The sequence below is a fragment of the Colletes latitarsis genome, chromosome 10 (assembly GCF_051014445.1).
Source record: "Colletes latitarsis isolate SP2378_abdomen chromosome 10, iyColLati1, whole genome shotgun sequence".
Classification (NCBI taxonomy): domain Eukaryota; kingdom Metazoa; phylum Arthropoda; class Insecta; order Hymenoptera; family Colletidae; genus Colletes; species Colletes latitarsis.
In genome coordinates this window covers 14,877,985-14,898,371 of record NC_135143.1, presented here as the reverse complement: position 1 = coordinate 14,898,371, position 20,387 = coordinate 14,877,985, and the positions used below count along the sequence as shown (strand labels likewise).

General features: G+C 40.1%; 6 protein-coding genes across 6 annotated transcripts; 1 reads left to right on the top strand and 5 right to left on the bottom strand.

Annotated features, from left to right (window-relative positions):
• Positions 1–1,649: 1,649 nt before the first annotated feature.
• Positions 1,650–3,174, bottom strand: LOC143346444 (uncharacterized). Its single transcript, XM_076774543.1, has 5 exons — positions 3,029–3,174; positions 2,494–2,829; positions 2,081–2,181; positions 1,902–1,989; positions 1,650–1,820 (listed from the first exon to the last, which is right to left on the bottom strand). The coding sequence occupies exons 1-5, from the start codon at positions 3,078–3,080 to the stop codon at positions 1,807–1,809; spliced, it is 591 nt and encodes a 196-aa protein (XP_076630658.1). The 5' UTR covers positions 3,081–3,174; the 3' UTR covers positions 1,650–1,806.
• Positions 3,175–4,627: 1,453 nt separating this feature from the next.
• Positions 4,628–5,753, bottom strand: LOC143346447 (chymotrypsin inhibitor-like). The gene is made up of 3 exons (XM_076774547.1): positions 5,600–5,753; positions 5,100–5,200; positions 4,628–4,859 (listed from the first exon to the last, which is right to left on the bottom strand). Exons 1-3 carry the CDS (start codon positions 5,649–5,651, stop codon positions 4,779–4,781), a joined length of 234 nt encoding a protein of 77 aa, XP_076630662.1. The 5' UTR covers positions 5,652–5,753; the 3' UTR covers positions 4,628–4,778.
• A 535-nt stretch (positions 5,754–6,288) lies between these two features.
• LOC143346448 (chymotrypsin inhibitor-like) lies at positions 6,289–6,973 on the bottom strand. The gene is made up of 3 exons (XM_076774548.1): positions 6,819–6,973; positions 6,651–6,736; positions 6,289–6,522 (listed from the first exon to the last, which is right to left on the bottom strand). The coding sequence occupies exons 1-3, from the start codon at positions 6,871–6,873 to the stop codon at positions 6,445–6,447; spliced, it is 219 nt and encodes a 72-aa protein (XP_076630663.1). The 5' UTR covers positions 6,874–6,973; the 3' UTR covers positions 6,289–6,444.
• Positions 6,974–7,582: 609 nt separating this feature from the next.
• Positions 7,583–8,246, bottom strand: LOC143346481 (chymotrypsin inhibitor-like). The gene is made up of 3 exons (XM_076774604.1): positions 8,106–8,246; positions 7,938–8,023; positions 7,583–7,826 (listed from the first exon to the last, which is right to left on the bottom strand). The coding sequence occupies exons 1-3, from the start codon at positions 8,158–8,160 to the stop codon at positions 7,749–7,751; spliced, it is 219 nt and encodes a 72-aa protein (XP_076630719.1). The 5' UTR covers positions 8,161–8,246; the 3' UTR covers positions 7,583–7,748.
• A 620-nt stretch (positions 8,247–8,866) lies between these two features.
• LOC143346544 (chymotrypsin inhibitor-like) lies at positions 8,867–9,561 on the bottom strand. The gene is made up of 3 exons (XM_076774708.1): positions 9,403–9,561; positions 9,235–9,320; positions 8,867–9,110 (listed from the first exon to the last, which is right to left on the bottom strand). The coding sequence occupies exons 1-3, from the start codon at positions 9,455–9,457 to the stop codon at positions 9,033–9,035; spliced, it is 219 nt and encodes a 72-aa protein (XP_076630823.1). The 5' UTR covers positions 9,458–9,561; the 3' UTR covers positions 8,867–9,032.
• A 3,811-nt stretch (positions 9,562–13,372) lies between these two features.
• LOC143346543 (venom metalloprotease inhibitor-like) lies at positions 13,373–14,287 on the top strand. The gene is made up of 3 exons (XM_076774707.1): positions 13,373–13,652; positions 13,766–13,878; positions 13,948–14,287. Exons 1-3 carry the CDS (start codon positions 13,601–13,603, stop codon positions 14,080–14,082), a joined length of 300 nt encoding a protein of 99 aa, XP_076630822.1. The 5' UTR covers positions 13,373–13,600; the 3' UTR covers positions 14,083–14,287.
• Positions 14,288–20,387: the final 6,100 nt, after the last annotated feature.

Here is a 20,387-nt window from a genome sequence, read left to right as displayed (position 1 = left end):
TACTTTGCATTCTTTTCATAATAGCAAACAAAATTTCTTAAATCATTCCTTAAAATATCACCAATTGTGTCTGTTTTTAATTTTGTAGAACTGACTCTTCTGGAGGACCTCAAAAACAGAATTGTTATTTTCCAGATATATTTTATAATTTTATGACTGTCGAATTTTCTACGAGGTCAACATTTTTAATTACAATAGACAATGATAGCATTGCGAACAGTTGCTGTTAAATTTATTCTAAAGGGTGACGAGTGTACGAGAAGATGTTTAACAGGTATACACAAAGGCTGAATTTTTCCAAGATTATTCGACGACCTCGTCGAACTCGTTAACACATTTCGCGTATCTAGCGACCTATTTTGCATTCTCCGTTCGTGCTGTACGAGGTCTCCTCTGTCGCACGTACGATTTCATCGGAAACAAAGATCAGAATCCGAACACCTACGAGATATTAAGGTTAGATCGGAAAGCAGTCTCTATATGTATATTTTTTATATTTAATAACAATATTAGTTCGTTTTTCTAATTCCCACACGATTTTATCCGATTGCCAATTAATCTCTGTTCATTGTCTTTTTAAAATAATTACGTCAACGGTTTTCGTTATATTTCGACATGTTTTCATGAAGATCGGCGGAAAATATCGTTAATTAGTCGAAGAGAAACGAAGTTATGGGGTATCTCTTAGGATAACGACCTATGCCACCGATTTTGTTAGCCGAATTGTTTACCATGTAATCGCATTTCCAAAAAGACACAAACATACTGATTTTTTAGGAAGAATTTAAAAATTATTCGTGATTTATCGAGTAAATTGATGGTTCGTTTAGGAAGTCGTCGCTTAATCGTTAAAGTTGTTATAATATTCTGAATGTTTAAACACAAAGTTTTCGTCTTGGATAGTTGAGCGAACGCTAGCAATTATTAATAAAAGTGTCCTTGTGTTCGTTGCTCGGTTGACTTTGCATTGTTTGGATTGCGCTAAGATATTCTTGGAAGCGCGAGAGTATTTGCGCAAATAACACCGGACGGGTAGCGATCGGTATTTATTCCTCTAATTGAGATTTCTTAATACACGAATAGTTGGGTCCAAAATTGTGTCAACAGCTCCGACGAAATCGAGGAACTTTCGAAAAAATGTCAACAGGAGAAATTCTGCTCGGATACTTAAAAGAATAAACATTAGAGTTTGTCTATTGAAAAAATGGCGAATTTACTGCGTTCTGGAATGAGTCAGAGTTACAATCGAGATAATCGAATTTCTGAAAATTCCGTTGGTGGCCAATAATATTTTGTTCATCTTCGATGCTTCTAATAATATTTGTTGCTTCCTATCAGGAAATCAATCAGCTCCATCTGATAATTGGTAAATTCGACGGTGATTCGATTAAATTATTGGGGATCTCGACTTAACCGTTGCAAATCGCGTGGAAATTTTCCCGCGAGTTTCGACGATAGTAAATATTTTTCGAAAAGAGTCGTTTTACGCGGTTACGTGTGTAAGGAATAACCCTCGCGCGATAATACCGTCGTCGACTTATATTTGGGACACAACGAGATCCAATCTGACCGTATAGGTCGTGCACTTTGACACGCGGATTCTCTGAAATAAATGTAATTAACCGCGTTTAATTGGAGGCACACAGATATAAATATTTACGTGCTGCACAGTGTACAGATGTTTATTTTTATTTTCGTTATACAGGCACGCCTCGAAATTATTCAAAAAGTATTGTTTTCTTCGTTTCTTATTGTAAATTCAATCATCGCTCGCGTAGCTTTGACCGTCTTCTATGCGCGGCGTGTTCATGACTTGCCTCCTGTAAAACAAATTGCAGCGTGTTGTAAATATTGCTTTTACTTAAAAGATTGGAAAGATTCGCTAATTGCGAACTACTCACCCTTTTTGGGCTTGCAAGATAGGTAGTGCACGCACTTGTCATCGCTGTTTCTCAGGTAACCCGCGTTACACGCGCAACCTTTGGTGCACTATCGACATAAAAGTAGCCAGGATTAATGAATTTTCTACAGCTTAATTTAGTCTTTATCATTGATATTTAAAATAAAATTTTATTATTACCTGCGACGCTTTCTTGCAGGGTTTGGGGATGGGGTTTTCGCACGTAAGTTGACACTCGACGCATTTAGTACGATGCTCGTGGCGGCCACACTTCGGACGTGCTGTATATAATTGTAATTTGTAAAAATTTATTTACTTCATATAATAAGCCAAAATCAAACTCAGTATATGTATAGTTCGAATGATTCGTACTACTTCTTCTTTTATACCTTTGTAGTCTTTCCTTTAACGACACAAATGATCTACCAATATTTTGGAGAGATGCTCCGATTTTTGCATTAAATTTTACTTTTTATTTTGACAAATTGGAATATAATATTATAGAGCTTCGTTATTAATTATCGAAAGTATTTTCCACGGATTGCTGTGCGTCGAGGACAGAGAATATTTTTCGTTTATGTTGGCACACTTACGGGCTTTGGTGGTTGTGGTTGGTTTGGCGGTCGTGGTTGGCTTGGGAGTAGTAGTGGGTTTGGGTGTGGTAGTGGTGGGTTTAGGAGTTGTAGTGGGTTTTGGAGTAGTGGTGGGTGCAGGGGTAGTGGTGGGTGCAGGGGTAGTGGTGGGTGCAGGGGTAGTGGTGGGTGCAGGGGTAGTAGTGGGTTTGGGAGTAGTGGTGGTAGGGGCAGGAGTGGTGGTAGGGGCAGGGGTGGTGGTGGGTTTGGGAGTAGTAGTTGTAGGTTTGGGAGTAGTAGTCTCAGCTGAATCAGAGTCATCATCTTTGGATGCAGCGAGAGCCCTATTAGGTATGTCTGTAAGTATAATATTACATCATACTGAGGATCGAACTGCTTTTGCTCAAAGATAGAATAATCTTTTACATGTCTCAAATTAGAAGTAATGATGCAAAACAATGATCATTGTATTCTTCTTTATAGTGAAAACTACAAATGTTACATAAATCCCGGAAATCAGAGAAAGGTAATACGTCGTAAAAGTGATGGTTCTTACATGCAACTGTATAAATCAGCGCGATGAAAATTGCCACTGTAATCGGTTTCATTGTGTTCCGCTTCTAAACTCCGCTGTTACAATACGTTCCACCACGACACTAATGAAATTTTTTTCCCCCGATTCCTCTTTTTATACCGCACACTTTTGCTTGCTTAAAGAGAGCATAATTCATGTCTGATGTATGCGATCATTGTTTAAATTAACCGATACCTATGTTCGGATTCGTCGTTTTATATGACCAATTATGCTTTTTAATATTCTCGTTTTTATGGTTCCTCGCGTTCCGTGTCTCAACGATAGTTTATAATATAGTTTCATTTGTTCCCAAAGTTTTCTAAATTACGTTTCACGCATCAGTTGCATTTGAACAGTTGAACATTTTAAATAAATATGTTACGCGTAATTGATCACGATATTTGCTTTCGATGACGCTAATCGATCGTTTCCGCAGCTCGTGCAATTTACTTCGAGCTTTGCATCGATGATTATTGCTATTTGTTTCATTTATTTCAATTTTACTAAAATAACCCCCACGTTAATAACAGTGATAATAGAGCTTCGATAAAGATGGCTGAGAACACAAAGATTACGAATTGTAATTACCGTAAAGCAATCTATCAACTTAATCTTAAGCAACGACAATAATTGCTTTCAATCAATTTATCCACGATACAATGTTTTTTAGATTACAAACTTTGTATACAGTTCCAGGAAAAATGATAGTTCATATATGTTATTTTTAAACAATTACAACCAATAGAATTATAGGTAAAAGTGATAACACACTTAGTTTAGAAATTATGTAATAGCTTGTGGGCTTGTTAAACAATTAAGAAGAAGTATATGTTACGAAGCAGTTGTGGATACTGGCCACAGAAATGTATATCTTCAATGTTTTCATCCTGTATATCAGCTCTAGCAAGATATAGAAGATAAACAATTTAAAAAGATTTAACAGATAAGACTCATCGATAACAACTAGTTCTCTTAATAAACAATAAGATACGATTAAAAAAAAATTAACTTTTAATTATGAGATGAAGATTAATTTTGTGAGAAATTTTTTTAATATGTTTGAAGGTGTAGAATCTATAAGTGTCACTACAAAATATTTGTTTGCAATCTATACGAGATAAGACTTGCATAGCAAATAGAAATACGTTTACATTCATCACAACGATGAATATTCACGATAGTGCAACTACAGTCGTACGTTTATTACAAACATAACCACGACTGCTAATCGAATTAGTGATTCAATATTAAATTAGCGATAATTCGGCTAATTAAGAGTATTCTATAAACAATCCACGCGGGTAGCTAGCGATACATAGTACAAAAATAAGTACAAATTTGTTTGTTATAACTAGGAAAAAGAAGTACATTTAATGTCTTTGGTGACTTGGAGTAACGTTAACCGTATCTTTGGAACACTGGGTTTAAAAGAAAGTTACAAAATAATGTATAAATACAAAACGAAGAACAGCGATATGTCTATTATACAGGAACTGAACTAGACTCCTATTATAATTTTGCAAGTTAAAAATTCAGGAAAAGGGAACATTGGGAAACAATGGATCAGAAATTACAATGCAGTTTAAGTTAACAACTATTTATTTATATTTTACTATATCTCATTTTGAATATTGATTCAGCAAAAACAACATCGGACGATAATAGCGAAGAATAGAGAAATAACATCCAGAAAAATTGTTATAAACATTTTTCCGTGCCTTCAGTGACGGTATTAACAACTTTCAGGAGGGACACACATTCCCTTGCTGTTCCTCAAGAATCCATTCTTACACTGGCAGCCGATCTTACAGTTCTAAAGAGAAAAATAAAGAAATCGAAGATGAAATGTAAAATTCCTTGTCGTTCAATCAGGAATATCGAAATTGTTAATTTGTCAACGAAAATCTTTTGTGAAAGAAACGTGTTAACCTGTTCGTTTCTAATATTTTCGAGGGCTCGCGTGTGTTTAGTTTACTTATTTCAGTGTTAAGGTTTTACAAAGACAGTCGTTGCATTTTTTTATATAGAATAAAAATGAAATTCCAATACTAACGTATGTACAGAAATCAATCTTGGGTTGGGCGCACGAAGGTTCACATTGCGATCCGCAGCTGTTGAATTCTTCGTTCAAACCGCACTGTTGACCGGAAGTACCTTGAAACGAGCCAAAAGTCGCTTTATTCTTCACTGTATTTCCTATTAGGCTAACACTCGACGTCAATGTTCGAGGGCAGACTACAGAATATTCTTCAATTGGAAGAACCACAATGTATATTTATCACAATATACAATGATCTTCCTTAATATATTTTGCATCGTAGTTTTACAATCTATTGATGACTAATTAAAAAATACTAGTTGTAAGCAAACCCAGACCAAAAGGGTTTATACATTTCGGCGCAGTTTGCAGCAGATTATTATCTTATCTTGACTTATCATTTCTATCTAATAATTTCTGTATTATTGAGTTCCTCGTGAAAGTATATTCTTTATAATCTATCCTCGAGATACCAGAGTCCTGACTATCAGTTTTAGAGGAGGTCTTTTACTTACTAGCAGAGAATACTGCCAGAGCGACGAGTAGAACAAAAACGATTCGAGACATTGTAGGTCTATTTCCTGAGAAGCTTACGACTGACACTAAAACTTGTAGAAACTACGCGGCTTTATATAGTGGTGTTACGAAACACTGTCCAACATCTCCTACATCTTGCCTCTTCTTCTCATTGATCTTCCTCTTTTGCCATGTCTCTCCTTCTAGCTTTATCTCGTTCCCCTTCCCACCCTCACGATACCAAAGAGGAAGTTACTCGGACGTTTCTATCCAACAGTCCCGTTCATTTCGTTGTCGACCTTCTTGAACGATCTGTGCTTTCGGTTTGGTTCTCCGACTACTTTCCTAGTTTATCCTACGTTGACGATCGCGAAACGTTTGTAGGAAAAAATGTAAGCGTCAAAGTAAGAAAATTATCTACGATTTTTCACTCTGTTGAAAACTTAGGTTCTTGGCACTCGCGTTGTTCTTTGCAAACATCTTGCGATTGCTTTTAGGAGACATTTTAATACAACTTATTATTCCTAGGGTCGGTCTACAATTATGCGAGTGTCATTTTTTTGGACTTGGTTCACATTTCTAACAACGAATAGTGTTCCAATTTTACTCGGTAGATTTTGCATCGAGAAAAGCGTTCGTTTTTGTGGAGGTGCGTGGATAGGACAGTTTCGAATAAAAATACACGTGCTTAAGTCACATTTGGCACTTTAATTTTAAAGAAGCAGTCGGATAAACAATGCCACCATGCAGGAATGTTTAAATTCACCACGAGTCTTGAACAATCGTAAACTTTCATTTGGCATAAATATTCAATTATCGCTGGCCAGTCTTCAGTAGAATGGTGTCAACAATCTTGAGGCAGGACGCATTCATTACCTTTAACCATGTAGCCCGGTTTACACTGACATCCAATGATACATTGCTGAAGAATGAAAATATACACGATAATATGTTAACGGTTCCTGCTTATAACATTTCTTTACAATAACTTTATTAAGTGTATACTTTTAAGCAACGATAAAAAAATAGTATCTCCAGAAATAATCATACCATAGTACATATGCGTCTGTCAGGAAGACCGCAAGTGGGTGGACACGCCGATCCGCACGAATTATATTCTTCGTTCGGTCCGCATTCTACGAACGAAGGAGTATTACTATAACCGTGATCATTTTCGAACGATCGAAAGACCCAAAAATTGTGTAGAAACTATCTTACCCTGGGAGGACACTATCGTAAACACGACTAATAGAATGAAAGCTTTGCGTAACATGTTGTTCTACACTGTCGAAGTCCGAATACAGAAACTACGGATCTATCCTGCCGATCAGCCTTTTATACGTTTCCTCATGAACATGTTATCTGTGCTAAGTGGCGCCATATTTAGAAAATTGCGTGTATATATTAAAATGGTTATCTAAGCACAACAATAATTATAGTTGGAAAAACGCACCTATCAGTGCACAAATGCTTCTGGTCAATGTCATCGGGTTAAACTACGCAAACGCTTGAACGTTACGAGAGCGTTTGATAAAAGGACTCACGGTTTAAGCGGAACAATTTTGTCATTGTAATAAACTCAAAAACAACGTGTCGCGAGTGAAAATATTGTTTTGAGAAGCATTTGTAGAACAAAATGTAAGCGCCAAAGTTATAAGATTATCTATGAGTTCTCCTTCTTCTGAAAAATTAGATTCTTGGCGCTTGTGTTGTTTTCTGCAAGGGTATCTCGATTACTTTTAGGGGACGGATTCATATTCGATATATCGAAAAATTGGGAGCATCTACATATAACTCGTCGATGAATACAACTTAGTGTTTGTAGGGTCGATCTACAATGTTATTTCTGTGGACATGAAATTTTTAATAACGAATAGTGTTCTAATTCTACTCGTTTGATTCTGTACCGAGAAAAGCATTCGTTTTTGTGGAGCTGCGTGGATATGACGATTTCGATTGGTGTAGAGTGAAAATATACACACTTAAGCCACAATTGTCAATTTTATTTTAAATAAGCATTCGGATAAGCAATGCCACCATGCAGGTATGTTTAAAATTAGCCAGGAGTCTTGATCGATCGTAAACTTTTATTTGGCTCCAATGTCCATGTTCGTCAGCCATTGCTGGCCAATCTTTGGCAGAATAGTATCAACAGTCCGCAGCCAGAACACAATCACTACCTTTTCTCTTGTAGCCTGATTTACACTGACATCCAATGACACATTGCTGGAAAACGAAAATATACATTCCTCCTTATAACATTTCTTTACAATAACTTTATTAAGTGTACACTTTTAAGCAACGATAAAAAAATAGTATCTCCATAAATAATCATACCATAGTACATATGCGTCTGTCAGGAAGACCGCAAGTGGGTGGACACGCCGATCCGCACGGATTATATTCTTCATTCGGTCCGCATTCTACGAACGAAGGAGTATTACTATAACCGTGATCATTTTCGAACGATCGAAAGACCCAAAAATTGTGTAGAAACTATCTTACCCTGGGAGGACACTATCGTAAACACGACTAATAGAATGAAAGCTTTGCGTAGCATGTTGTTCTACAGTGTCGAAGTCCGAATACAGAATCTACGGGTCTATCCTGCCGATCAGCCTTTTATATGTTTCCTCATGAACATGTTATCTGTGCTAAGTGGCACCATTTTTAGAAAATTGCTTCTATATATTTAAATAGTTATCTAAGGACAATAATAATTATAGTGAGGAAAGCGCACCTATCAGTGCACATATGCTTCTGGTCAATACCATCGGGTTAAACTATGCAAACGCTCGAACGTTACGAAAGCGTTTGATAAAAGGACTCACGGTTTAAGCGGTACAATTTTGTCATTGTAATTAACTCAAAAATAACGTGTCGCGAGTGAAAATATTGTTTTGAGAAGCATTTGTAGGACAAAAATGTGAGCGCCAAAGTTATAAGATTATCTATGAGTTCTCCTTCTTCTGAAAAATTAGATTCTTGGCGCTCGTGTTGTTTTCTGCAAGGGTATCTCGATTACTTTTAGGGGACGGATTCATATTCGATATATCGAAAAATTGGGAGCATCTATGACTCGTCGATAAATACGACTTACTGTTTGTAGTGTCGATCTACAATGTTATTTCTTTGGACGTGAAATTTTTAATAACGAATAGTGTTCTAATTCTATTCGTTTGATTCTGTACCGAGAAAAGCGTTCGTTTTTGTGGAGCTGCGTGGATATGGCGGTTTCGATTGGCGTCGAGTAAAAATATACACACTTAAGCCACAATTGTCAATTTTATTTTAAATAAGCATTCGGATAAGCAATGCCACCATGCAGGTATGTTTAAAATTGGCCAGGAGTCTTGATCGATCGTAAACTTTTATTTGGCTCCAATGTCCATGTTCGTCAGCCATTGCTGGCCAGTCTTCGGTAGAATGGTGTCAACAGTCCTCAGGCAGGACGCAATCATTGCCTTTTTTCTTGTAGCCTGATTTACACTGACATCCAATGACACATTGCTGGAAAACGAAAATATACATTCCTCCTTATAACATTTCTTTACAATAACTTTATTAAGCGTATACTTTAAAGCAATGTTGAGAGTTAACGATAGAAAAATAGAATTTTTGGAAATAAACATACCCTAGTACACATGCGTGTGTCAGGAAGTCCGCAAGTGGGTGGACACGCCAATCCGCAGGAATTAAATTCTTCGTTTGGTCCGCATTCTACGAATGAATGAATATTACTATAACCGTGATCATTTTCGAACTATCGAAAGACCCAAAAATTGTGTAGAAACTATCTTACGCTGGGTGGACACTATCGTAAACACGACTAATAGAATGAAAGCTTTGCGTAGCATGTTGTTCTACAATGTCGAAGTCCGAATACAGAATCTACGGGTCTATCCTGTCGATCAGCCTTTTATACGTTTCCTCATGAACATGTTATTTGTGTCTCAGTGGCGCCATTTTTAGAAAATTGTGTGTATATATTAAAATGTTTATTGAAGCAAAATAATAATTATAGTTGGAAAAATGCACCTATCAGTGCACAAATGCTTCTGGTCAATGTCATCGGGTTAAACTATGCAAATGCTTGAACGTTACGAAAGCGTCTGATAAAAGGACTCGCGGTTTAAGCGTGTCAATTTTGTCATTGTAATAAACGCAAACACTACATGTCGCGAGTGAAATTATTGTTTTCCATATTTATACTTTTTATAAAGGAAACGTAAATGAAAGTATCCGTGATTTTTATTTGTCAGTTGCGAATAAAATTCACATCGGTTCTGGTTTTCAGGCTGTACGAATACGACGCGACGGGGAAGCTGCCGAAACAAGCGTTTTCCTTTCGAGTAGGTACGATCTCGTCGACGCAGCGATTCCCATCGTATCGACCCGTCAATCGTGGGACATTGTGCAAGCCTTGACAATTAGCGACCTTCGCGATGAAACGCGCGAACAGGGCCGGGAGTTAATTTTCGGCCGATTGAATCGGGGAAACTTCGGCGCTGGATCGCTTTGTCGGCGCCGAGCCAACGATCGATCTTGTCGACTCTCGAATTCGCGTTTACTTTTACCTTAAACGGTGTTTCGCAGTCGGTGCGAGACAACGACCGATCAAAACCCCGGCGAAACCCTCTTGCTCTACGCTTCCCTATTCTCTCGGTTCCTCTTTTTTTATCTTTTTATTTAGTCAGACCGTAGTCGACAATTGAATATCCGACAGTCGAAAATGCTATTTATTATTGAGCACTCAGAACCAACTTCCTCCATTACGTCTCCTTTCATCCTCCCCTTCCCCGTCGCGGATGATTCGTCTCGACGGCGGTCGAGTACCCTCCCGGAAAATTTATTATTTCACCGAGCGTTCCTCCTCAAACGTCGAATCGCAAATTGATAGACACTCGTGCGTCTGGCTCTGCAACTTTTCCTCGAAAGTCGCAAACGTTCCAACCAACAAGTTACTACAGTAATGACTCTTTAAGTGAACAGCTGATTCGAAAGTTGAACGTTTCTATTCCTTCCAATTGAGGGGATCCCCCTCAGAGGTGTCGGGTTTCACCGCTGTACGAAAGATGAACGCGCCAACCCCGGTGATTTGTCTTAAGAATCGTTACTGTACATTTTACAAAATTTGTTCTAGTAACTTTTTCTATGATTGACTAAGGTGAAAATAATCAAAGTCTTGTATTATTTATTCGTGGAAATTCTTCCCCTCGCTGTTGGCCAAGGATGAAGCAAGGTATATACATTGCTTTTTGGAAAATTGGTGCTGGCAGTAGGAGCGTAATCCTTCGACGTTGTCTCGACCGAGCTATTCGGGCGTCTGAATGGCTTCGTAGTCGAGCTGTTTCCTCATCGGCGACTACCAGCAGCCACTGACAGTAGAAAACTCGATTGCAAGCCCTCGAGAGACCCTGTTCGCCTCCCGTTTCCCTTCTTCCGTTCTTGCCAGAGCCCTCCTCTACTCCAGTTTTCACCCCTCTGCAACGTCGCATTACAGGAGACGATCGTGGCTCCTTTGTGTCGATGAAGGGCCACGATTTCACCCCATGCCGCTGAAACGTTCGTTCTGACACACTGACCCGATATTAACGCGTCCAATCAGCCTCCGTCCGACTTCTGACAATGTCGAACGTTTCCAATTTTCGAGAAAACGACGAGAAAGCGACGAATTTTCATTTCGAGGGACGAGAAAATATTACATCGTCATTTACTTGTTCAGTTACGTAGTAGGATAAACAATAATTTCCATTTACCCTTGTACGATAAATTCAATGATTAGTAATGACCTTTGATAGTCTATTCCAAGTTGATTACGCGTAACAAGCAGCGCAATTACGAACAACATCAATTTTCCACTTTTCGCGATACTCCGTATTTTTCTTAGTATTTTATTTTATTTTCTACCGTATCTCCATGGACATCGCGAACTAATGCCGCCTATTAAGCTGAGGTATTCGTTAGTTATTTAGAAAATTTTTCTACAACGCGGAACAGAATACATTCTGAAAAACCATCGCTTTGTTGTTTCTCAGAGCTTTGGAGGATTTTTCCGTTGGAGTTTCTGAAGTCAGATTTGGATAGCCAGAGACCTTCTATTTCAGTGAAATTCGATCAGAGAACGCGTATTGACATTAGTTCGAGTGCAGTGTTACAAGATAATTTAACGAGGCTATCTCGCTGGCCAGAAGATTACACGTGCATTGGAGCATCAGTGAATCCTCAATTAAAAGGAAATCTAATCCGGTTATTGTTATTTGGAACAGTAAAATGCTCTTCGAATCTTACTTTAAATTCCTGAAGAATTGCAGCAAGTTCTCCGACGTAGAAAGGTGATCGAACTCGTATATAAATCGTCGATTCCATTTTTGATACAGCTTGACAATTAATTATGTTTCTGTACAGTTGCTTTTACGGTGTTATAGACTTAAAATATGAATATAAATTTTAATTCGTCCACATAAATAGAGTATCTTTTTATACGTCGATGTAGTTAATCATTTATTTATACACAAAATTTATTTATTGCTATGTAGTAATACATTATCGTTTACAAAGTCACAACTATTTATATAGGCGTTATCAAACACGGCGATTAAAAAATCAATAGTAAATATATGAATTACTTTTTCGAGCAGAAGTCTCGTCAAACTTCTGATACTAATTAACTCAATCTTCGTAGAATTTGATCGTTATATACGCGATAAATGCATCTTTCCGAATGATAGATTAGAATAAACAGAGACACGTGCCAAATGGAATTCCCCGCTACTATTCGAATGACGGGGAACAGTATTCGTAACAAAATTTCCGAAGACCTTCGCGCATTTGCGTTTCCTAGTATCGCCGATGCGCTTGGACAGAATTGTTTTAATAGCCTGCGATAGTTATTCAAATGTTCTTCTGGTGTATTTCATGACTCGACAGTCGTGCAAGTTAGACGATTTTGGGGATATCCCGAAAGCTAGACACGAAACAGGTTTGACAGCCATTTTTAATTATTCCATTCTCATTCATCCAGGAAATACTGTTAATATCCAACTGGTGACGCACCATCAATTTGACGTACCTCGAAGTAGAGATCTATTTCCATACTGACGGCGAATAAACGGCGAATACGAATATTCGTATTCTAAAATCATTTTTAAATCGATTGATTTTCTAACAGGGCCATTTTCTATTCTTCGATTAAGTGCAAAATTTGGTCGTTTGACATTTCCATATTTGCTCGGCAAAACATGACTTTATACGAATGCGTTCGTTCGTGATGCTCGCCTGGACGTACCTTTTGATAAAGTGTTCACCAAACGAGGAACAAAGCAAAAAGATGACGCAAAAGAGACCAGGGCCACGAGATGATCTCAAATCACAGAACGCTGCACGCAAGGTCTTGTCGATTGAATCCAATAACTTAATGTCGTCGGGAATAATTAGTTTTATTGCTAAAGGAAGGTTACCACCGTGATTTATTTACTCATTGCATGAACCATAAAGAACGTTAACAAAATATTAACAGGGTTGGTTTGTAATTTTTTTTAATTATTTTATTATTTAACAGTTTCAACCTCAAAGGAAATGTTATTTTACTTGAAATGTCATCATGCTTGAACATGTTTAAGAATTCGGTACCGTACAATGTTTGCTATAATTAACGGAAAGAGTCGCGTGAGTTTCACATCGCGAACATGTGATTTGCGATGTAGTTATACAGTTGCGTAACGTGATGTTTTGAAAGTGGAAATAATTTTCCATCGATGGCTCGTGAATAATCGAAGTCAGCGCATGATCGACGAGCTGCACTAGTTGCCAATGTAAGAAAGGAGGAAAAGGGAAGAAAGGGGAATCACACTAATACGTAACAGCCTTGAATATTACCAGGCACAATTTATCAGTCGATCTATTGCGGAAAATTCATTTGTGCGACGTATATAAAACTGTTCTTGTGGCGCTTATGCGTCAGTTCAAGTGCAAATAAGGCCATCAAACGTTCCGTCAAAATGCTGCGAATTATTTTCACGTTGTTCCTCGCTATGGCGATATTTTCCTCAAGTAAGTATTCCCGTGAACGATCGATCGTTCGAGTGAATCGGTTATTGTGATCTTTTCTCGTGAAATTGAAGGTTCGAATCTGTAATAGTGCGCTGAAATTCGATGTGTTTTAGGTACGTTCGGTGCTGAGCTTGTCTGCAACAGACCGCACGAGGAGTACCAATGTGGATCTGCGTGCCAAACCACTTGTCAGAACCTGGGCGAACCGTGTCCCATCGTTAACATCGTGAGTCTAACGGAAGAATTTATTTAATCTCGAGTACGACGCGACTTTTCATCGAATTTCTGTTCGCAGAGGTGCAACGATGACTGTTATTGCAAAGAGGGCTACGCCAGGGACTGCAGAGGAATTTGCATCCCCATAAAATTGTGTCCCGGCAAAAGATGTAATCGATTGTCACGGACTAAGTGGTACTCAATGTATTATTAATCGATCTCCGCGAGCATATATCGCGAACGTGATCGTATTGTAAATGGAACCTCGACCCCTATCGCTCGAAATAGAGATAACGCTCGTGCATGAAGCTTGCGTCGCGCTAATCAACGATAAAAGTTTGCTGAAAACGCGTTTCGATCGATACGCGATCGACGCGTTATTACGCAAGTAAAATAAAATTACTACGATATTTAACAAATATTTGTTTTCTGTTTTCTCGACTCGTTATCGCATCACGTGTTAAAATATGCGTACCAGTTTTCATACGGTCAACTAAAATCAGATTTGAATCATTTGTTTTCGAGATTCATGGGATCAATCCGATCGTTGTCCGGCTGCTGACGAGTCAGACTTCGCGGTACGGAATCGACGAGCCGAACAATCGACAAGTCAAACAATTTGACCGGCCGCAGAAGTGGCGTTCCAATATTTGGACCCGTAATGTAATCCACGTCGAAGTCGAAAGTGCTGAGGCCTCCATCGTTTCGTCCGTTTCCCGGTTTCCTTTCCCCCGGCCTCACGGAACGTTCCGAGATTACGATGAACTTCTCCCGAGGAGAAGAAAGTTTTCTAATAAGGTCATCGCCGATAAAAGTTTATCGCATCGCGACACGTTCTTGTTCTTGACCGTTTCGATTTCTGCACGGACGCTTCGCGAACAGATACGTCGAAGACGACTGCTCGTCTTTCGATTCGACTTTCAGGGATGAACCATTTCTGTATAAAACGATACATACGTGGTTACTTGCTATTGACTATTTGAGAAATTTTTGAGGAGCTTTCTTTCCGGTGGACAAGCAACAACGATTTTCCAAATTAGAATTTTGACCATCTCCGGTCGAGCATTATGGCGGACTCGACTCGAATTTCGCATGCTGCTCGACACGTGCGCTTGTACCGATTCCCCTTGCGCTGGCGAACAGAGAAGAACTCGCGGGGTGAAAATGAGCCGCCTATGCTCGAGGGGTTGCTCGAGTTCCTACCAGGCATTTGTTTAATTGGAAACCGACATGGCCGCCGGGCCACCCCTACATTCGACCGCCCCATCCGTACGACCGCATCGTCCTGGAAATGCACGCCACTCTCGCACGTGCGCTCGCTTTTCCACCCTGTGACCTTGATCTTCTTTTTCTTTTTTTTATCCATCGATGTACGCCCAACATTCCGTCGACGGTGCACGATTTACGGGAGATGCAAACAGCTAGTGAAATTGTTGCAAAATCATCGACGGTTTCTGGATGGTTAATTCAACCACGTAGAGAAATTTTTTATACACCTCGGTACCGTGGTATATGATTTGAATTTTTTGAAAAAGTTTCTTTTTATTCTCATATCATCCTCTTCGAAATAGTTCCCGTTAAATATTGTACGCTCCTGCCAACTTCCTACGAGTTTTTCGATCTGTTTTAATATTGTCCAAGTTTTACATTCGAAGAATATTTAGCAGAAACGTTCGATAAAGGTCTCGGTGTTGTTTTAACTATTTTGGGTACGTCTGGAATGCTAAATTTCGGAGGAATTCGTGGGGGACCCTAGTGACCCCGCCTCGATCTTTATGTAGATTTGCGGAGCTTCGGTATCTAAGGGTTAAACTTTCTTTTTTACTCACGACCCCTTCTCACGAGACGGGAGATTATTAACAATCCCCAGTTTTATAATATCTACGGACACTAGGAATTCAATTTTAAGAACCGATACATCATTCTTGACGGACACATCGATTTAAATTTTTTCTTTGTTCGAAAGATTGAAATTTCCCTTCGCAAAATCTTTAGTAATTTAACAAACGGTCCGAATAGATGATAGTTAGACCCAACCCTATGTACTTTATAATTCTGTTTTGACTAAAGAATATTATACTAAAAGGTACGGAGATTTTTAATACCCTAGTCTACGGAAGTAAGAATTTAAAAATGACCGAGTCTCGAAAAGTGCGTATAACGGGCAGATTGACTCCCCTTTGTTAGTTCACGTGTCGCGCAAGCTGTTATCGGCAGGGAGGGGTGAGCGCGAAATTTTCAGCGACGAACATGGCCGCCAGGATCAACCCCTCCGCGACGCAACGTCGATGCGAAGTTTCCTGCGTTCCCGCGGGGGTGAATAGAGGGGTTGGATCCCGTATTCGGGGCGCGTTTTACGTACTGCGTATATCATTATCGCAAGTTCATTTCTGCTCGGTTGCCCCCACTGACTTCGACTAAACGTTGGATCAAAGTAACATTCCGCCGCCGCCTATAATTCGGCCTTTGCGGGATTTCCTACGATAGAACCGTGGGGGTCGTCTCTGTTCGCACCACTGTAAAATACGCGACCGTTTTCAGGGGGTGCATATGGCGAGGCGAGCGTGGAAATGTCTCATTTAGGGTCGAGTTGTATGTAATTTTTCCTACCAACTTCGTCTCTCTTTTTAAAAGAATTTAATCATTGAGGAAATTCATTTTAAATATAAAAAGTTACGTGTCGTTCGAGTACTTCGATACTATGAATGGCTCGTATGTCCGAGTCAACGTAATCGATATACGCCTCAATTTCATTCAGGCACCATCGGAATAAACCATGAATTTAACAAGTAACGCTCGTGAAGCGTTCATTGATTTCGTCGAAACAGAAAATTAGGGTCGAACCGAGGTCCGGAGTTTCAAGGGTGAGCCGATAACCGATGTTATTTCGTATACTGCAGGGGTTACAAAAGAACTTTTCAAGCAAATCGTTGCGTAGCTTTCCACGTGAATTGCAACCCCTCCGGTTTTCGCAGAAAACGGCGTACGCGCGCGAGCAGGGATCAATCGGGTCGTATTTATCCCCGGATAATTAATGAAAACGAGGGGTGTACGAGAAGGAAAAAAAAATACAGGGTAAACATTGGCAAGCAGAGTCTCGCAAGGCCATTCGGCCCAATACCATTTCGGGTTCACGAAGTCTCTCCCTTTTTCGATCCTCTTCTACGGGCTCCGTCCCAGGAGGATAATTCCGTCGAATTTTCTTGAGTAACCGAACCCTGAGCTCTCCATGGCAGTCGGGATCGCGGCGCGTTTCAACCCGGAGTCCGCGGATATGATAATCCCGGACGAAATGTAAATACGACCGGTGACATGAATATTCAATCGACGCGCAATGAGCTCACGTGTTTGTTTATGCGTCCAGAACCGTCTCTGTTAAATTACTTAAAACCAGTCGCAGACGGATCGATGGACGTCGGGAAAACGTCCGATTTCTCGCTGCATCAGCCAAGATTTTTACCCTTTTTAAAATATTAATGCAATGATAGTCACAGAAGATACGAATTGTCTGATCCAAATATTTTTAGTGTGGAAAGAAGATCATTTCTGACCGTAGATTATTAATAAACACATTACAAACATTGTTATTCTTCGCGTTGATAGTATATAAATCACGAAAAAACAGAATCGAATTCGTAGAAAAGCCAGTACGCGCCGCGTTTCGATTCGTTGCAAGTATCCCTAATGTAGAATTGGTGCAACAAGCGAGGCACTCTGCGGAGTACGAATTAAATGCACTAATAGAATTCTTAAGGAATCGTGAAAGGAAAAAAATAGCCCCGTGGATCGCGATTAATCCAAGTCATCGGCGTTAATGGAACAACTTCGCCTGCCATTTGTAAAAGTTCTTCGCGAAATTTGCCCCGGAATTCGATGGATTCCGGAGGCACCGGGGGCAGGATGCACAGGCGGAAATTTTCATCGGTCCCGCAAGTGGCTCGTTTTTTCTTCTCCTCTGAAGGATCTCGGTCCCGTCGGCCATTTCCTCGAAACGAGCGTTCGTTCGTACGAATGATCGGGAAATCGATTGGAAAAATGATTGGGTGGTTCGTGCACCGAGGCTCATCGAGGAAAATCGTCCGGTCTTGTCGAGCGGGACGAACGAAATAACGGCCGTGAGCAAGATAAATACGTTCCTCGGCCAGAGGATCGTTTGACAGGGGAGCGGCCCTCGCGCAAAACGAACAGAGATTTCTATTAGGTCGGAGAATACGGATCTCGACGAGCTTCTCGGTTTTCATTCCGTAATTAGCGTGTGACGAACCGGGGGGGTTCATCGAGAAACGATCTGTCCTCGGTGGCTCGCTCTTCCACCATCACGTACTTGCTTAGATCGAATCACGAACCCTTAATGGACGCCCCTCTGCCCTAATCCCACCCTCAAGGACTCAACTGATCGGGTGCAGTTGCTACCTGCATCTCGTATTAAGCACCAATTCTCCACGAGTTCAATTACATTTACCAGTCTTATTTATTTGGAAGAATTCTAAATTTTAAACGAAGAGTTGGACGAGCGTCCATCGAATAAAACTATCAGCAGATGACTTATGGAGCCGGGCAGCGTAGGTGAGAAACGGCAGATTCGGTTTCGAAGAGAATCGATGGACCGGAAGATACGGTTTACCGTGTTAAGAGGATTCGCAGACCTGATGATAGGGGTAGGTTAAGAGAATTCACCCTCTGTAAAGTGGACCACGGCTGACGTGGCCGTTTTGTTTGCCGCATCGCGCGAGTCTGCGATATCGATGGCGTCGGATACACGCGTCAGCTTCGCGCGAGAAAAATGACATTCGCCGTGGCCGAGAAGCATCCACTCGCGGAGATTTAACGGAAGGTTTTCCCTTCGTTCGCGAAGGGCCTGAAAAATTCTCGAAACGCATCGAGCCTAAGAGCCCGACTCGAATCGCGCGAGTGGAGATACATCATGGATGGTAAAAAATTCCAACGGGAGCTGGAGTGGCCCGGGAAGGCGAAAGTGACTCCTCTTCTCCGGCGAACAAAATATATGAGACACTTTCGTTCGATGCGAACTCGCGTAACGTGATTTCGAATCCACCCTTAAGGGGTAGTTCGGCGCGGACGCGAAAAAGCCTGGGTATGCGTGGAATTTTATTAAAGAAAAGCTGTTCGAAATATCCGTTCGACGCTCTGCGCTGTTATTTACACGTAGTTTTCCAAAGTATATGTGAGTTTTATCAAGGAGATATAAATAATAGTTTGAGAGATACAGGCTTCGAAACGTTTCCATCGTTTATCGGTTCTTGGTATCGCGAAAATTGTATAGTACGTTGTTTAACTCCTTGACGTACGATTTCAATAATTTTTCGAACGTATGCTATTTAATTTTGTTTAGATTCGTACAAAGAATGGCCACGAAAAATAATAGATCTGTTTTACAAATACCTCGTGAATGTAAAAATTGATTTTAATATTTAAGAAGTTGTGAACTCAGACAAGTCATTGTAAGGCAAAGGGTTAGAAAGGGCATTTTTTGTTTTTTGGACGACACTCTAAAAGACCCTGGATGAATGTTGCATTTCTAGGACGATGCTAAAAATGGCTATTTTATGACTTTCTTCTTTTTATTCTCGAGTAACGAATGAAACTGGTGAACTGGCTTTTGTCGAATCGATCGACTACTTTTGCGAGAGGAAATCCTCGGGAAATCTGTCGCGAAGTCACGTGTACCGCTAACTACAAAAGGGAGTCAGATGAAGCGAAATGGAGGCGCATCGAGCGAGTCGAAATCCCAGCATTGTCTCGATGCTGCGTGCTCTGCTCCCCAATACGGATAATCTCGGGAGGCCGCGGCCTGGCCCCGCGTTTCTCTGTTCCCTGTGGAAGATGCGATAACGCCCCGAAACAGAGAGAACCGACTGTCGAAGGGTTGGCAACGGTAGTCCGTGGCGACGCCGCTTTTCACTGCTCGATCGACGGAATTTAAAGCTCGTGTGGAGACACCCGGACGCACAAATCCGCGCGTTTCGACCACGCGCATGCAGCCCGGAGACCTCGAGGATTAAAAACCTGCCCGACTACGAGGATCAAAAGGCAGACTTTCCATTTTCTACGGATTCCAACGGGGATTCCATGATGAAAATTGTTCTATCAAGAAAAAAAAATTCATTCTGGGAATTTTTCTTACAGGGAAATAGATTGTGAGTCCACCCCAATCGCGTTTTGATTATTTGAAACAATGATTGTAATTGGCCCTCGCAATCGAAAATAATTTTTTTAAAACGCTTTGAAATTTTTTAATTTCGCCGAAAAATTTCTCCACCTACTCGAATTTTTTTCTCAAAAGTGCGTAAGATTTCGAGGGTATGTCTATTCACCAAAAATGATTGTAATTGATCCCTGCAACTGAAAATAATTTTTTTAGAACGATTTGAAACTTTTTTTTATCGTCGAAAAATTTAGGCACCTACCCCCTGTCGATTTTTCTTAAAAATTCTTTTTTCATTTTTAGTAATTTTGTTTGACACCCTACAGAAAAGTTGTCTAATACTTTTTTTTAGG

Coding starts and splice junctions, on each gene's coding strand:
- LOC143346544 (XM_076774708.1), bottom strand. CDS start 9,457: ATGCTACGCAAAGCTTTCATTCTATTAGTCGTGTTTACGATAGTGTCC. Junction 9,321..9,402: donor TACGATAGTGTCCACCCAGC/GTAAGATAGTTT, acceptor ATTCATTCGTAG/AATGCGGACCAAACGAAGAA. Junction 9,111..9,234: donor ACACACGCATGTGTACTAGG/GTATGTTTATTT, acceptor TTCGTTTTCCAG/CAATGTGTCATTGGATGTCA.
- LOC143346481 (XM_076774604.1), bottom strand. CDS start 8,160: ATGCTACGCAAAGCTTTCATTCTATTAGTCGTGTTTACGATAGTGTCC. Junction 8,024..8,105: donor TACGATAGTGTCCTCCCAGG/GTAAGATAGTTT, acceptor CTTCGTTCGTAG/AATGCGGACCGAATGAAGAA. Junction 7,827..7,937: donor ACAGACGCATATGTACTATG/GTATGATTATTT, acceptor TTCGTTTTCCAG/CAATGTGTCATTGGATGTCA.
- LOC143346444 (XM_076774543.1), bottom strand. CDS start 3,080: ATGAAACCGATTACAGTGGCAATTTTCATCGCGCTGATTTATACAGTT. Junction 2,182..2,493: donor AACCACAACCACCAAAGCCC/GTAAGTGTGCCA, acceptor AATTATATACAG/CACGTCCGAAGTGTGGCCGC. Junction 1,990..2,080: donor CCTGCAAGAAAGCGTCGCAG/GTAATAATAAAA, acceptor TTATGTCGATAG/TGCACCAAAGGTTGCGCGTG.
- LOC143346447 (XM_076774547.1), bottom strand. CDS start 5,651: ATGTCTCGAATCGTTTTTGTTCTACTCGTCGCTCTGGCAGTATTCTCT. Junction 5,201..5,599: donor TCTGGCAGTATTCTCTGCTA/GTAAGTAAAAGA, acceptor GCTCGTTTCAAG/GTACTTCCGGTCAACAGTGC. Junction 4,860..5,099: donor AGATTGATTTCTGTACATAC/GTTAGTATTGGA, acceptor TTTTCTCTTTAG/AACTGTAAGATCGGCTGCCA.
- LOC143346448 (XM_076774548.1), bottom strand. CDS start 6,873: ATGTTACGCAAAGCTTTCATTCTATTAGTCGTGTTTACGATAGTGTCC. Junction 6,737..6,818: donor TACGATAGTGTCCTCCCAGG/GTAAGATAGTTT, acceptor CTTCGTTCGTAG/AATGCGGACCGAACGAAGAA. Junction 6,523..6,650: donor ACAGACGCATATGTACTATG/GTATGATTATTT, acceptor TTCATTCTTCAG/CAATGTATCATTGGATGTCA.
- LOC143346543 (XM_076774707.1), top strand. CDS start 13,601: ATGCTGCGAATTATTTTCACGTTGTTCCTCGCTATGGCGATATTTTCC. Junction 13,653..13,765: donor TATGGCGATATTTTCCTCAA/GTAAGTATTCCC, acceptor GATGTGTTTTAG/GTACGTTCGGTGCTGAGCTT. Junction 13,879..13,947: donor CGTGTCCCATCGTTAACATC/GTGAGTCTAACG, acceptor TTCTGTTCGCAG/AGGTGCAACGATGACTGTTA.